The sequence below is a fragment of the Typopeltis vanoorti genome, chromosome 11, assembly GCF_054136105.1.
Source record: "Typopeltis vanoorti isolate ZY-2024b chromosome 11, IOZ_Tvanoo_1.0, whole genome shotgun sequence".
NCBI lineage: Eukaryota > Metazoa > Arthropoda > Arachnida > Uropygi > Thelyphonidae > Typopeltis > Typopeltis vanoorti.
The window spans coordinates 77318469-77336669 of NC_143559.1; the positions used below are offsets into that span (position 1 = coordinate 77318469).

Sequence of the window (18201 nt, forward strand, 5' to 3'; positions counted from 1 at the left end):
GTTTTACAGACAGTGGTACAGCACGTCAAAAGGAAGTGTCCATTGCTGAAGAATGGCTTCTTATTGCACCACGATAATGCAAGGCCACATATTGCTGGTGGTGTAGCGGACGTTTTGCAGAAGAACAACATAGATATCCTACCACACCCTCCATACAGTCCTGATCTCGCACCGTGCGATTTCTGGCTGTTTTCTCAGCTCAAGAAACCACTAAGAGGCCGCCATTTCGAAAGCAACAAAGCATGTGTAAAAGCTGCGGAGGCGGTTTTGAAAGAACTCTCAAAAAAACGGACTTTCACATGTGTTTAAGAAGTGGACGCAACGTTGGGACAAATGCATCGCGTCTCACAGTAGTTACTTTGAAAAAGACCATGTAAATGATGACGATTAAAGGTAATCTGTTTTCTATATAAATATAGTGTTATTACTTATTGAACAGCCTCCATACAACTTGTATATTAATACTAAGGTATACTAATTTAATTCTGTAATAAGTACTCTAGTCATCTTTATTAAGGCAAGGAAGTATGAGTTTATTTATCAGTAATGTACTTCACTCTCTTAATGTTAATCTTCCATCTTCTTTTCTCAGTCAGAATTATTTCAGGATGATCTATATCCAGACACTTTATCTGATACCCCAGCTATTTCTGCTGAAGAATGGGCAGATGGAAAAGATGCTGAACCCTTATTGGTGAGTTTAAACAAGACCAGCTATAAAGTGTGTGGACTTTTATTCATTTGTATACTTGTTTAGACTGCATTTTTTTTTACTCTTTTAAAATATTTTTTATTTTAACATGAATTTCATTTAATATTATTGTTATTACAAGGCACCTCTGCAGAGTCCAAGGACTCATTATAGGAGAACATCTTATAGGGTAAAGTGCCATCTAAACACTATATCGGGGTTTCTCATACTTTTTCTATGACGGAACACTTCACAAATCCTGAAACGTTCACGGAACACCTTGGTTATTTTGTAATGTATTAATTAATAATAAATCGGTAATTTAGCTTGTTTTATTGTTAATTAATAATTAATTAAACATCAATTAAACCATCATTAAATTAATTTGTGCTGATTTTCATTGACATATCCCATTCTGATCACCAAAAATTTATAATATTATTATAAGTACTTAGTACTTACGAGTGAATGCAGACTGTTTCTCCTGTGTGCTGGTTTTGTAGGTTAGGTAAATATAAATAAAATAAATGAGTAAATCTAAGCGTTAAGAAAAAACAATCATTTATTGTCAAATGTTAATTAGTAAAAACAAAACTCATAAAAATAGTAAAACGTATATTGCAAATTAAGTTCTTAATGACTCCGATGTTTTTGGGTCTTTAAATTACAAATTCTTTTGATATCAGGCACAATATTAGAAAGTTGAATTCTCATATTTGGTGTAGCATCGAATCTGTTCCTGGACTTTGATTTGGTTGCAGCATAATATGAAAATCCTGCCTCGCATAAATATGTCATTGTAAAAGGAAGTATCACTCCGGTTTCAGAACAAGCACTTACACACTGCAATACGAACTTGCGAAGAAAGTATTTAGTAGTAATAGATTTGAGAACTGGATACAGACTACCTTTATCTTCAATTTCAGTGGAAAAATTTTCTTTATACTTCCTTGCTGATTGGTCACTGATATTTGCAACGCAGATGTTATTTCGTTCAGTTTTGAGAACACGCCGCCCATCGTTGTAATCAGCTTGCAGGCAATTTTTATGATCGGTCATAAACGGTGGTATTCTCTTTCCCAATTGTTGAAAGATTTCGATGTGTGAAAATTAACGATAATTCATGAATATTTCCATGTTTAAAAATATGCTGCTTGGTCACTGACATTTGCTACACAGATGTTATTTCCTTCAGTTTTGAGAACAGAAGATATGACACCAGTTGTTGTAATGGGCTTGCAGGCAATTTTTATGACCCGTCATAAACAGCAGCATTCCCTCTCCCAAATGTTGAACGGTTTCGATGTGTTAAAATTAATGATACACAGATGTTATTAGGTGTTCTGGGTCTGAGCTTTTCGACATATTCACGAATATTATTCTCCTCAGAATATTTTTACTATAAAATATTTATTCATGAAAAATGCTTAGAAAACTAAAATGACAAATTTCAGAACTTCTCACAGAACACCTATTCACCTTCCGCGGAACGCAGTTTGAGAAACCCTGCACTATATAATCCATCACTACAATAATATTATTATTATTAGATGACACCTCCAGGGAGTCCAGAGACTCATCAAGGGAAGGCACCTACTCCACAACTCTGTCTCCACCCTCAATCCAGCTATAATGAACTGCTCTACTTTCATCATTTACACCAATGCCATCTACCGCCGGCCACCACCACTAGTATTTTCACAGACAATCATAAACATCCATGCCCATGGTGGGATTCGAACCTGCAGCCTGCCATGGTTAGCGTATCGGCTGGACAGCGGATATGCTAACCACTCGGCCAACCAGGCCGGCTACTGTTATTCTATTAATAATATAGTTTCTCAATTCATTGAATGCATAATTTCATTGAACAAATAAAAATTTTTGTGAGTAATTTCAGCAACTATAATACAGTAATTAATATCCATTTGACAATTTCACTCTAATTTATATTATTCATCATTTGCAGATTTAATTGACACTAATTTATGAACATGAAAATAAAAAAAAAAAACATCCAGCACTTAGTTAATCTTAGAAAAAATATATACTCTACTATACTGATAATAATAATGCAATAAAATGATATTACTGTGGGTGCAATCAAGCTTACTAATAAATCAACACTATGATGAAAAATCAGTCATTGAAAGATTTTAATAGTGAAAGAATAGTAATTATATATTGACAAGAAATTATGTTTTTATTTGTATCCATATTTTACCATATCAGAAATAAAGCTTTCTAGCAAGTATGTATGCTGTAACTATCCATAGTTGTAGTAAGAATTCTTGAATGTAGAAAATATGATTTTTATATGGGAAATTTAAAAAAAAAAAAAAAAAAAAACTGCTATTCAGTTAGGTTGTATTATCTCCACTGATGAGAATGCAAAGGTCAAAACTAGTCTGGGCGGTACAATTTTACTATAAATTAAGACAATATACACTTTTACATTATAAAATGCTTAGAGTAGCATGAAGGTCAAACGTTTTCAGTATACAAAAAGTCGTTAATGAAGATATTGTTTGAATTTTGGTAGTCTAAAATAAGGATTAAGAACATAATTTTTTGTCAAGTATGATGTAATGTAGAAGTAGAACCACAAAATTACATCACTGTACATGTATTCTTATTTCTCAGTGAGAGAGAGAGAGAGAGATTGGATTTTTGTGTGCATGCATATGCATAGGAAGGGAGTTAAGAGAGAAGTTTTTTTGAAGAGCTAGAGGTTGTAATCTTTAGGGAATGCTTCTTCTTGGGGATGGCTGCTCTAGATAAAAATAGATAGAGGGAATAAAACATGCATGAGAATAGCAGTTCAACTGTGTATGGGTTTTGGACTGCTGCTCATGTTATTGTGGGTGCAACAGAAATGGCAGGGGAGGAATAACAGATGGCATTTCTGTTGAACAGGGCCCAAGAAAGAAAAGATATTTTGGGAACAGGCCATCTGCGATCTTACTGGAGAGGAAAAAGACTAATCAATTAGCTAGACTTCTCTATTTTGGACAGCATCAGAAAGTTTTAGGAAGGTTCTTGATGCATCATTCCAAATGTAATTTGCTCTTTAAAAAACTGCTTTTACATTCCAAATGTAAGAGCAGTATTCTAAGATTGAGTAGATTTGAGATTTTTGCAGTTAATTGTCAACAAGTGAAAAGTAAAAAAATTTCTGTTTACCAAATGGCAACTTCAACAGATTATTCTCACATAAAGCTCTGTAAAAAATAATCATAACAGGCAGCCTTTTTGGAATTCAAAGAAACTTGATACTGAAAAGATATAAAATATCTTAATTTCTTTCTGACAATGAAAATACACAAAAAAAAACAATATTTATGTATGTATGTATATTTTACGAGAGATCACAAAACCTGTAACACAACAGTGTTATGGATGTGACCAAGTGGTTGAGGAGAAAGAAGGGTCTATTAGCAAGTTTCTTCAAAAACTGAGAGTTGTATTCATTAGGAAAAACAGTATGGGAGCAGACAAATGTAATGGGGAAATAGATAAGGTGATTCAGTATGTTGGGAGTTGGACAGTGTACAGATGTTGACAAATGAATGCTTATTATTCTTATGTGATTAAAGGAATATAATAGAAGAATGATGGTGACCAATTCAGTGAAGCAATGCCCATGAACATACATGTAAAAAAAATAGACATAATGTAGAGATAAAGTGACCAGAGGGAATGTTTGTGTGTGAGAGAGAGGAATCACTATTAGGCAAATTGTCCACTTCTGCATACATTTTTGATTGTATACAGAAGAAGTCAATATGAAAAGGATGTTTTGGACACCACTCCAGATGTGAGAACAATATTCCGTGGTTAAATGAATTTAGGATTTATGAAGTGTTAGGAATTGAGTGGGAGAGAAGTAATGTTTTTGAACCCAAAAAAAAAAAAGTTTTTGGAGGCTGGGGAGGTTGTGTTTATGCCAGAATAAGCCAAATATAAAAGTCAGCCCAAATTGGAACATTATCAAAAAATAAGAGGATCATTCTTCTGAATAATAATGGATAATATCATTATGTATATTTAGACTGTATGAAATCAACTTTTAGATAAGTAGTCAAAGAAAGCAAGATTGTTGTTTGAATTAGGAGGGCAATAAAGGCACAAACAAAAGCTATAAAGTACGATAAGGAACTCTTGAGCTAAATCAGATCATAAAAGCAGGGATGCCAAGTGTGCATGCATGCACACACACAGTTATTCCATAAATTTATATGAAATAACAGAAATTAGCCTAAATACCAAATTAGCTGTATACAACAGTGTTTAAACCAGTTTTAAGTTATGGATCTGAAAGTTGGGTTAGAAATAAAGCACTTGATCAAAGACTAGAGACCACAGATATGAAGGTTCGGGGGGAAAATTAGGGGAGTGGCATCAATGTTAAAATCTTATTTCATTCATTCCTCTGCAGAATCATATTAAAAATGAAGATATTAGAATGGAACTTGACATTATTAGCATTCAAGAATGCATCAGCTAATCTAAGGTGGTATGGCAATTTAAATAGAATGTGTGAAGAAAGGTTAGCAAAACAGGTTTGATGCCAAGATGGCAGGAAATGAGACCCAGAGGAAAATCAAGGTCTAGGTGGATTAAGTCAGTCAGAAGTACCTTAGAAGCACAAAATGTTAGATATGACAATATTTGCGTGCTTAGAAGTAATAGATTGATGTGGATGGAAATTGTTGATAGGAGATTAATAATAATGTAAACTTAATCATGTTTTGCTGTCATAGTAACCTGAACATCCCTTTCAGGGGGGGGGGTGTACATACCAGGAAATTGATGATACACACACACAAACAAACACTATGTTGACAAAAGTATTTGGACTCCTGGTAGTCAAAAAATGTGTTAATTACACTTCTAGTACCAAGTGGGACCAGCTTTGGCCTGAATGACAGAGATTACCCTTTGGGGCATGTGTTTAACCAATTTCTGATTACATCACAAAAGGAATATTCTTCCATCCCTTGCACAAAGCTACCCCCCCCCCCATTGCTGATGACAGCTGATGTGTTCTGGAGTAAATTGGATGTTCTAATTCATCCTAAAGATGTTCAGTGGGGTTGAGGCCTGGACTCTATGCTGGCCAGTCCAACACTTCCACAGTATCAGAAGCATTAAGTTTTCCAGGAATATCCAGGTGGCCATCAGATGTCTTGGATGGGGCTTAGTCCACTGGACCCCCCATACCTTTGCCAAGCCTTAACCAAACTTGACGGTTGGAATGATACAGTCTTGCCGAAACCATTACCCTGGTTCTCCAGATCCAAATATGACTATCAGAGTGAAACATTTGGAAACATGATTTGTCACTCCACAGAACCCTTTTCCATCATCTACTGTCCGGGAATGATGTGAAAGACACAAGTCCAAATGTCATTGTGATTGAGGGCAGATGATTTGTGGCTTGTTCACAGCAGCAGCTCTGCTGCAGTAACCTAAGGCATGAAACTCTCTGTGGACAGTTCTAGTGCTGACAGATGTCCCTGAATCATTTTCTAGATTGACTGTGAGGTCCGCTGTTGATGATGTGTGGGATGCTCAAATATTCCAAGACTGAGTTCATCGATCTTGGTCAGTGAGTGTCAGCATCTTTTCAAGGCATTTTCCTGCTGTAGTAGCACTCTCAACTTTTCATCTATAAATGATATAAGTGACTGTGAATTTCAGGTGGATACTGAGACAGGTAGAAATGTCACGGACAGAAAGACCACTGATGTGACACCAACTACTATACCACATTTGAAGTCTCGTTTCAGCTGAATATGGCATCTTGATATTGAGTACAGTGCAAAGCATGCAGCACATCCCACCTGTTATTACCAGACTTACACAGACACTTCCTGAATATTTGCATGTGTAGGATCCGAAATTTGCATGGCACATAAGATGTCCAAATACTTTTAACATAGTTTATATGAATGCATGTAATATATTGTTCGCCTGGTTGGCCAAGTGGTTAGCTTATCCACTCTCCAGCCAAGAAGCTGCAGGTTTGAATCCCGCTTAGGCATGGATGTTTGTAATTGTCCACTCTCCCAATATGGACTGGGTCATCATGGGAGTAGTAGACCCAAACCTCCCGCAATGGGAGAGGCCTTCACCCTGCAGTGGGTAGAAATATATGCTGTTCTTCTTTTTTTTTTTTTTTTCTTCCATTATATGCATATATTTTATTTTTGTTTCTTAACAGAACAGACTATCATAGTTTTATTGAGAATAAACATTATTTACTCTAATGTTTATTCTACTTCTATTTCTTTTAATTTAAACCTGAACTTGGTATATGTCAGCAAATAGACGAAAAGTGAACTTATGATTTTGTACATAAAGCTTAATGTGGCTTTATTTTGGATAAAAACGTGGATAGAGAGTTTTTTATCCAAATGTTTCTGAAAACAACTCATCTATCTGATCCTAGCAGTTCTTCAAGCATTTTCCCCCCTACTTACTCAATCGACATACATCACCCTGTGAAAAACACTATTGTGAATTTTTTCACTATAACAAACTAGCAAAAAAATTTAAGCCAAAGATGCAATGCTATGCTTAATGAAATTGTGGATAGCAAACTATCCACTATAGCCATGCATTTATTTACTCCCTAGGAACTTATCATAGTGAGTCAATTGTATTTCACCATAAAAGATAAAAGGAAGGTTGCTGCTTCCTTTTTGAATTGAGAGCCTTCCAAAAATTCTTGAAATGATGACCATCTCAGTGCTGTCTACTTAATGAAATACATGACAAAGACTTTTGAGAGCAAAAAATGTTATATGAATTTTAAGAGTAGAAGAATTTGCAGCTTCATTGCAGATAAATTTATAAATTTATGGCCGTCTTGGGGATCAGAGTGAAATGGTATTGAATATCGTTTGAAACTAAAAATAGCAACAGTTATCAGGCATCTTATTTGTGCAGTTATTTGAAGTTTACATGTATAATTTCTTATTTTTCATGAAGTAAACTTAAACATCCTTATTTTTACTCCTGTATAGGTAGGATTTAGTCCATACATCACACAAGCTTGCTGTTGTAACATATGCTGAGTGATTAGTTTATTAATGATAATACCCACCTAATAGTGTTTTGAACCACCTCAAATCTCTTCATGTGCTATGGCACCAACCCTCACAAAGTTTCAAACACTCCATAGGTGTCTTTCTCCTGGAAGACTCAATAAGTTGTTGTAAATGCATGATAAAATTTTTTTAGTGTGATTAATTACTGAATAGTTTATTATCCCTACTTGAATTGTCCCTACTTAAGTGGGACAAGAATTTTCTTCAGAATTTTTCTTCAGGACAAGCTACAGAATTTTCTTCTGCAGCTTGTCCCACTTAAGTAGGGTCGCTATTTTTAGCGGGTCTCCTCCACAGCCTCCTGTCTTGGGCTGTAACCACATCCAAGTTCTTCATCCTCCACCAGCTCCTTCCATCTCTTCTTTGGCTGCCAATGCTTCCTTCTACCCTGCACATCCAACTACATGGCTTTTCTTCCCACATACTCATCCTCCTTCTTCATCACATCACCAAACCATCTCAACCTTGCCTCTTGTATCTTCGCTCTTAAGTTTGTAACTGTCTTTCACCATTCCTCTTACATAGTCATTTTTCAGATGATCCTTTCTGGTCACACCACACATTCACCTAATCATTCTCATCTCCACTACCTCCATCCTGCTTATGTTATTTTTCCTCAGGGCCACAGTTTCCATAGCATATGTCATAGCTGTGGTCTCACTACTGCCCTGTAGATTTTGCCTTCTGCACCCTCTTATTGCATAGCACTCCAGCTATCTCTCTTCAGTTCCTCCATCCAGCTTGTATCCTGCATCCCACTTCCTTCTCAGCCTCTCCATCCTCTTTTACTGTTCAACCTAAGTATTTAAAGTCCCTAACCTTCCTGATGACATTTTCTTCAAGCTCCAGATCTGTCTCCTGGCTGCCATCCACTTTGCAACACATATACTCTGTCTTACTTCTGCTCAGTCTCATACTTCTCTCTTTCAGTACTTTCCTCTATCTTTCCAGTTTAGCTGCCACTCCTCTTGATTCTGCATACAGCAAGATGTCACTTGCATACAACATTGTCCAATGTTGTCTTCTCTCACCTTCATCACAATGTTAAATGAGAACAGACTTATGCTGACTCTTGATGCAAGCCAACTGTCACTTGAAAACTTTCTGTTTCTCCCAGGCAGGTCTGAACTCTTGTCTTCACATTTCTGTACATCTCCTATGCCAACCTGACATATTTCTCCGGAACCTTCTTCTCCCTCAGACACCTCCAGACTTCTTGCCTTAGCTCTATCACATGCTTTCTCTAGATCAATAAACACCGGGTGTTTCTCTCGAAACTTTTTCATCATCTGCTGTAACCCAAAGATAGCATCTGTTGTTGATCGAACAGGAATAAAGTCACATTGCTCCTTTGCAATCTCCACCTCCTTCCTCAGTCTTCCATCAAGAATCCTTTCTAGGATTTTCATTGTAACCCCTTCCCCTTTACCTTGTAGATGGGGACAAGAGTACTTTCCCTCCATTCCTCATGTATATTTTCCTGTTGGCAAACTTTCATGAAGAGGTCCCACAGCAGGTCAATTCCCTCTTCCCCCAGTGCCTTCCATGCCTCCACTGGGATCCTGTCAGGGCCCACCAATTTTCCATTTTTCATCCTCTTTATGTCTCCATTTCCACTCTACTGTTGTTCTACACCATCCCCTCATAAGGCAGCCCATCTTCTCTGTGAGTCCTCCCACTTTCCTCATTCAAAAGCCCTTCAAAGTATATTCTCCATCTGTTTCTTATAACCACATCCCTCCTTAATACTCTTCATCGAGAGTCTTTGATCTGCCTTATATGTAAGATGTCCTTAAATCATTAAATAATAAAGATTAGAATAAATTTCATATTTACAATCCCACTTAATGGGAGATTCTCATTTTGCTATTGTATTTTATTTAATTCATTAATCGATTAATTTTTATGAAGGCCAGTCTGGTTGGCCAAGTGGTTCGCAACCATCTCTCCAACCAGCAAGTTATGGATTTGAATTCCACTATGATATTGATGTTTTGTGCATATACAGTAGACAGTTGCATTTTAGCCCCCCACCCATGCGCACCTGTGAAAGGAGATATTGCTTATATAGTTTGTTATAATGCAAGATTCACTGTAATGAACTTACGATAAAAATACTAACCCTTGCCTGCACCCCATTCCCATGAATCAAAAGGAATCGTGAGATAAAACAAAAATTATGGGAAATAGAACAAAAGAAATTGCAGTGTATAAAAGAAATCATAGTAAACAACAAAAGTAATAATGAAACACATAAGAAAGAAAATCATAAGAAACTTACAAACAAAGGAAATTGCAAGAAATAGAACAAAAGAAATAACAGAACAAAGAATTGGCAGGAACCATACATAAAGAAGAAAATAAAATGTGAAAAAAAAGTGCATATGCAAATAATAATGAGAGACAAAGGAAAGAACTAGAAGAGTGTGAAATTATAAAAATTAAAATCCAGAATTAATGTTTAAATTTTGAAATGCTAAATTAATGTCACTGAAATCTTAATAAATAAGCAAATATGTGCAGTCAGTACCATTAAAATCAAAAATAACCTGAAAACCCTCAGTAGTCATCCAACTTCTTCACCTTCAGTTATAAAGAGGAAAGGTACAGAAGTGAAGTTATTATGCATTAGTTAGCCTGAGAGTTAGAGAAAAGTGATAGACACGGCTGGTTTTAGTGCCATCTTTCTGATTGTACATATACCCAATGATGTATAGCTAATATAAATTGATACCATTCTCTTTGAAATATAAATTAAAGAAATATTGCACCAATATTTGCTATTTCTTAATTCATAGTTTAAGTAAAAGTTATAAAATTTGTGTGGGTAGTTGTAGCAGCTTATTTTGTGTTTGAAAGACACTATAAGATAAAAAATATTCTAGATTTCTTATTTTGAATTTTTGAGTTTTGACTTAAATTACACTTGTGCACATATTTGCAGTATTTCATTATCTAGATTTCATTTAAGTGACATTAATGTAAGCTGATGTAACCTTTTGAAATTTAAGTTAATTCTAGATATTCATGATTTCTTGCTCTTCTAGTTTTTTTCTTTGTCTCCTATTATTGTTTGTATTGATAATTTTTCATGTTTCCATTTAGTGTGCTTTATGTATGGTTCCTGCCAATCCTTAGTGTTCTGTCCTCAATGTGCACTTTCCTATCATGTCCTTTGTTCTTTTTCCTGCGATTTTCCTTTGTTATATTTACCACCACTTTCTTTGTTGGAAGTTACTGTTTGTGAAGCTTAACATAGTTCTATGGAAGTTAAGCAGGAACTTTTCTGTAGTTTATTATAGCACATCTTGATGTAGTGTGCATCTACTGTATTTAGGTTGTAAGTAAATTTCATCACCTCGGTGTAACACCACCACTACTCTACTTATTTGGAGGTCTGAAGTGACTTGAAAACAGTCAACAGAAAGCAGTGTAAACAGTCAACATAAATGGATGTGCTTGGTTAGAAATGTTTGTTAGCCTACACTATTCTGCACTTGCTTTATCAACATCAGGGCACCTAAGGAGTGCCAGGAATTGCATGGATCACACAGACTGTGGATTGTAATGAGATCAATCGGAATACCTGAATTCTCTTGATAAGAGACCTGTATGACAACCAAGAAGCTTCAGTAAAAAGTCTTTGGATAAACAGACAATGTTTGAGTGGAAAAGGGGATGCAAGGTTGTATACCGTCACCCTACCTTTTTAATATTTATTGTGAATATATTATGAGAATTGCTGATTTAGACAAAGATCCAGCTGGAATTAAGATTAGTGGCAGAAAAAATAATTTGAGATATGCAGATGATGCAGCCCTCATTGCAAAAACTAAGGAAGATCTGGAGCAGTTGATTCTATTGTTAAAAAAGAAAGTAACAAAGTCTGGCTTAATTTAAACATCAGCAAAACAAAAGTGACGGCTTCTGGCAATTTAAATTAATTTATTATAGAGAGAGAGAGATAAAATAAAAATCATTGAAAGTTATAATTTACTGGGGTCCAGAATCAGAAATGATGGTAAATGTGAAGATGAAATTAAAAGAATTATCATGAGGAAGAAAAAAAAAGCTATATTAAACCTGACAAAATTTCTCTCTTCCAATCACTGCCCAATTTTTAGACTAGTACCCTTCTGCAGATGTTTTTAATTTTTCCCCTACTTTTATTAATTTTAAAAAAATAATAGGCTACCTTTAATTCTGAACACACCTTCAGTGGGATTGTGGTGATTTTTAAATAATATCCTACTGAACACAACTCTGAGTTTTCTTTCAAAAATTCAAAGTTTGTCTTCAAATTTCAGAATATTTGGATGACTGAACTTGTATTTAGGCTCATTAGGTCTTGTGTCATTACTGACTTATTATATGATCATATCATACACTAAATTCTTTCCTCATTACCAGTTTCCTAAACTTGTAAAATGGGTCATTAAGTATAGTTTATCTTATTCCCTTGATTTTGGTGTCTTTGCTCTACTATTTGGCATGTGCAGCTCTTCAGTTTTCTTTTCATTCCTGCCAAAAAACTATTTGTTATCACTTTTCTTAATAAAGATAATTAAATAAAAATTTTGCAGTTTGCTCTTCCAGATGAAGTATTGAAGTGAGCTAAAATGTGTAATATTCAGTTAAATTTGTCAGGGAAAAAACTGAAGAGTATATGTAATAATATTTATGGGATATCTTTGAGGAGTGTGGGGAGGGGGGGGGGTGAGACACTCGTTAAAACACCCACATATACCTCCTGCCTGCCATGTGAAAGGGGATGGGATAGGATACTGTATTATCCTCATCATAATAAATTAACGTACACAAACCGTTGTCTATAAAGCAAAAAGAACTTCTGTATAGAATGGAAGTAATACAAGTGTTTTTAAAAAGCACACCAGCAGAAATTTATCAGTTAATATGTATATCTGTAAAACAAATGTCACGGAAACAAGTCTGGTATAATGTTTCATATGTACATTGCCAGCTGCATTCACAAGTTGTTCCAGCTGGAAGGTTCTGAACTGCATATTGTACAGTTGCACTGATTTTCATCTTTTAGCAGACTGAAGTAGCATCTGGATGGAAGCAGTTTGTATTTGATGGTGATGTATACCAAAGTGACTTAATCAAATGTGCATTGTGTGTATCTATGCCAGAATAAAGTCCTTCATGTAGGAGTGCTTTTTGCTTATTTTTTGAAATACCTTGATGCATCACAGTTGCTTGATTTCATCCATTATATTAATTAACAACATGCTCTTAATTAATTATATTAATTAAGAGCATGTTGTTAAAATTTTACATTTTTCTGTTGCACACTGTGATATTGATGGTGTGTCTGGAGTGACTGGTCTTCAGAGAGTTGAAAGTCTACAATAAGACTATCTGCCAAGATTTCAGGTATCGCATCACCAAGTGATGCGATATAGGAGTGATCATATGACATCTGCTGATGTCCAGTAAGATTATGGATTTCAGCAAAACACACTTAATGTTTTTGATATGGAATACCAGTAAAATATATTTTTTTGCTGGTATTACACACATACACATAAGTATATGTGATGGTTTGCAAAAAAATGATACTGAAAAATATCAATCTTGGCTATAGTGGGAAATGCCATTATAGCATATATTTCTGCTATCTTAAAACTCTTGATTTGCTAGTGGTATGTTTTTTGTTTGTTTTTTTAATTTAATTATTCTAAGAGAGGAGAGGCTGTTTTACTTCAGAAGAGCTACAAAATAAATAAGAAATGGTAAAAGTTTTCATCATTTTCTGGTGTATACTCTCTAGGAGTGTACAGGATGTGATAGTCCAATACAATATTTCATAACTAGTTTCCTGTCATCCAATTTCTTCTTGACTAGTATACTATTATTTTTCAAGTTGGAAATAGGCAAGAAAACAAAGTATCAGCTGTATTCTCAGTGGTCAACCTACAGACATTTTACTAATCACATAGTTTTTAGTGAAGATATAAAATAGATAAGAGAATGAGTAAAATCTCTTCTCATCATGTGGATTATTTAATTGTATGAGCTGAATAATTATTATTAATATTATCATATTAAAAATCAAATTGCTCTTTGCTTATTTATTTTTTCCTAGATATCTTTAAAAGATGGTTACCTTCCTTCTTCTAAGAAACAAGAACTTAAAGTTACAAAGAAGTCCAACATACTCGATAAAATGCCAGCCAAATCACAACCTCAAGCAGCATCGGTATGAAGATTATTTTGCTATATAATTAAAAATCAAATATTAATAGACACATGGTATGTTGAAAATATATGAACATCCTTTGTTTTAGAATGAAACATGATGTGTATATTTCTGTTGTGACTTTTGGCCTATGCTGTTATATAAGGACAAAGAGGTATACCTCCAGTTAACCATGTCTCTGTATACTGTCAAGTGCACATAGAAAGAATTTAGCGACTTTAGAAAGGTGTGGTCATAGATGATACTCCCTCTAAGCTGCATGTACACACATTGGTGAGAAACAGATAGCACATGCCCAGTAAGTGCATGTGCAATAATTACAGTCAAAAATTTTTGAACATACTATAAAAACGAATTATATGATAAATCATACTTGTTCACTTATTTTATTTAGTATTTTCTCTGGTATCTGAACTCCAGTATTATTCTAACCTATTCCAACTTAATACACTCTAATTAGTTAGTTTTATCCTGCTGTGGGTAAAATGACCTGGAACAAGCAAGTTGCAGAGACATATTTATTTAGTGTTTACTATCTAGACAGTACGGTCACTTGAACTCATGCAAATAGTGATGGATTTTTGTAGCTACGCAGATTATTTAAGTGAATTAATTTAGACTTTGTGTTTGTGACTTTCACTATTGTTAGTACAGGCTACAGCACACACGCTGAGTGTGTGTGTGTATGTGAGACTGGAAACTAGTGCACAAAATGTTTTTCATGTGCACATGGGCTAGCAAAAATTAGATGAAATATTGGTCATAGGGTTCCATATCAGCAGCCTGTTTGTGACATTGGCAAAATATTCTAAAACCCAAATTAAACTGTAGGCAACATTAAGAATGCCACTTTAAAATATGATGTAGGAAATCCCAAGAAACTAACACCAAAAGGTCATTCTGAGTGAAATCTTCAAGGGGCTAAAGCTGCATAATTTTCAATCTTGATGAAAGTGAGCTGTCTCTCTCTATCCTTCAGATGGAAGAATTTTTTTTATATATATATTTTTCCTAGCATCCTATTAATTATGGCAGCCATTTTTATTCAATAGATTCACAGAATTTTCACAATCATAGCTTATTTCCATATTGTTCAATTTCTGATTTTTTCTGTATTTTTGGGCTAATGACTTTTTTCATATGGTGACCTGCTTTAGATGTTCTGAATGTTCTTGCTCCTCCTCCCCTTCATTACTTTCCCTGTAGGCCTTAGGTTAAACCTGTGTCTGTTTATTGTGTTTTATAGATTACATGTAGTGGAATATATATTCTGAATGTCACTTTAATTGAAGCTTTTCTTCTATTATTTTTCTATGAAAAAATACTTCCAAAATTTGCTGCCAACTTTGAAAGCCCCAAAAAAGTTAATTGAGGAACCAAATAAAAATTTTAAATTTTTATAAGTAATACTCTTGATAGGTGGCTCCTCTGTTATTTTCATTCCCTCAGCCTAGACAGTCTTTTGAAAATGAAGAATATATCTAATACATCCATTTTTCAAGAATAATTTTTTGGACCTCTTGAGTGGTTAAAGTAGAAGAAAAAAACATTTTTAAAAAATGCAATATTTTACTTTTAGCAGTAACTGAGCTATACAGGCAATTTAATTTCGTATTACTACAAGTTTGCCAAATACTGCAAAGAACCTGGTCTACATTCACTTCAGTTTCAAATGTTTACAAAATTGTGTTCTATTTTGAACACTGTGTTCTAACTTGTTTCTTCTTTCTAATTCTATAGGTTTATTTAAGTTTTCAAAATATTGAGTACATACAGCTTTGCCTGGCACAAGTTCAAGCAGCAGTCCTCACATTTTTCTCACATAGCCCCATAAAAATCATCTCTTAATAATTTTTATGATTCTCTTAATTATTGGATCTCCTGCATTGTGTCCTTGGACTCCATGGAAGTGCCCATATAATAATAATTTTGAAACAGTTTTTTGTATATTACAAGTGGGTAACAATGTTTAGTACTATATAAATGGGAAAAAAAAAAAATCCACATACTTATAGTGATATGTACAAATATTTCCAATATATCTTATACTTGATTGATTTTTAGCTAATGTTTCAACATGTTACTTAACTCACTTTCTCATCTATTAATTAAGATAATCTAGAATAAATGATTTTATGGCATGCAATAATAGACCAACAGAACACTCCATTATCGCATTTAGTCAACTTGAGTACAAATACAACTACAACAATATGAATACATATACAACAAAGACAGATAAATGTTCTTTTTGATGAGTATCAGACTCTCATGTTCATACTCACCTATATTGCCAAGTTCTGTACCCTCCACAATTCTTACAGGTTAGGACATGAGTATTTTAGTATTCTATACAATTCCTGTTCATATCTTACTCTTTCCTTGAATAATAAATTATTTATCAGATCTCATTTTAAAAGGGCCTTATAACCTCAATGATTATATTATTTTATCACTTTAGTTATGAAAATCTGTTCTTTCTCTCTCTCTCTCTCTTGAAAATGGAGTGAATTAAAAAAAGTTAATTAAATAACATTTTTGGAAATTATGGAGACAACTACCGTGTTTGAATAATTGAAATTTGAATAAAAATTTGAAAAATTTGAATAAAATGAAACTTAGTAATAGTAAACTAAAGTTTTTATTCAAACACGGTAGTTGTCTCCATAATTTCCAAAAATGCATTCGGATCACCGTGCAAGCTAAAAGAAAGGATTAATTAAATAACAGATTAGAGTTCCTCTGATAAAGCATTCCACTTTTTTTTTTTTTTTTTTACTCTGTTTGCTGTTGTCATATGATGCATACCAATCATGAACCTAAAAAAAAATATGATTGTAAATATGCTAAAAAGATGCAACAAAAGACATGGCTTTCTTTCTTTTCAAGAGACTGTCTTAGGCTGAAGGGATTGAAATAACAAAATGGAGCTCTCATAAAAATTTCAAATTTTTACCCCCCCCCCCCTCCCACACACACAACTTTTTTGGGGCTTCAAAGTCATCAGTTTTTCATTTTTTGGAAATTTTGAGGCAATTTTTCTCATAGAGAAAAAGTCATCAGTCAAGGTGATTTTCAGCATAAGTATTCTAGTATATAAAATGCACCAAAAAAAAAATCAAACTTTTGGATTCAATCTGTAGCCTACAGCAGGTGTCTTCCATCTTGAAAACATTACCTTCTCTGAAAATGCAAATAAGAAACCATAAAGAAAATGCCTAGAATGGCATTAAAAATCAGAAATTAGACAGTCTGCAAGTAAGTTGTAATTAACTTTAAAATTCTCTATATTGTGAAAAGTTTGTAGATGTGTGAAATAAAAGTGGGCACAACTCTTTTTTTTTATAAGGTAACTAAATAACTCAATTTCAGTACAAAATTATGCAGCTTCAATTTAATTTTTCATTTGTTGAATTTACATGGAATGATCCCAAAGGAATAAAAGGGAGCATCAAATTCTAGACATTGTAGTATGGAAATGATTAACCATGAGTTCAGAACTTCTAGAATAGAGCACTCATGAATCTCTTTATGTAGAACTCTAACATAAAAAGCTGCACATGCTTAGTTTCTGCAGAGGGCAGCTGCTCCTGAATAGAACAACAACGAATAATAATTAGAAGAATAATAAAAATAATCAGTCAATCATCAGCATTAATATACTGTTGTAAAGAACATTATAGCTGGTCTGTAGCATATTGAAGTTTACTATATAGAGCAGTTAATCACACTGCCTTCTTTTTAATATGATTGGATAAGTTTAATGAATGCTTAGGAAATGCTTCATACATTATCTTAAGTGTGAAGTTTGGTGGTAGGTGTGATAGTCTAGAACGTTTTTCCTCGTTTGAACTTAGACCTAATGCCCAGGATAGATGGATACTGATAGACATATAACGCATATAGATAATGCAATGCCTCCTATCCTTTCTTTTGGTGTTGCACGGTGATCAGCATTCATTTTAGAAATTGTGGACTTTACAACCGTGTTATAAATAACTCTTTTAATTTCCCGACATTTCGATCTTCATATTAAGATCATCATCTGGAGCATACACAAATATACAGGACAAGCTGAGTTACATTACATACAGTAAGCTAGAGAAACAATGATTTGATCACAGGTTATTCTACTGACATGACCTCTATTTTTTTTTTTTTCCCACTAGAGG

The 18201-nt window shown here is 34.2% G+C and overlaps 1 protein-coding gene across 3 annotated transcripts in view; it reads left to right on the plus strand.

Annotated features, from left to right (window-relative positions):
* The window catches only part of LOC150101764 (coronin-1C-like), a 218952-nt gene that overhangs the window by 172838 nt on the left and 27913 nt on the right, over positions 1–18201 (plus strand). For all 3 annotated transcript variants that reach the window (XM_090399832.1, XM_090399833.1, XM_090399831.1), the window contains exons 9-10: positions 593–694; positions 13916–14029. In XM_090399832.1, the coding sequence (XP_090255958.1) occupies positions 593–694; positions 13916–14029 (216 nt within the window). The remainder of the gene's footprint in view (positions 1–592; positions 695–13915; positions 14030–18201) is intronic.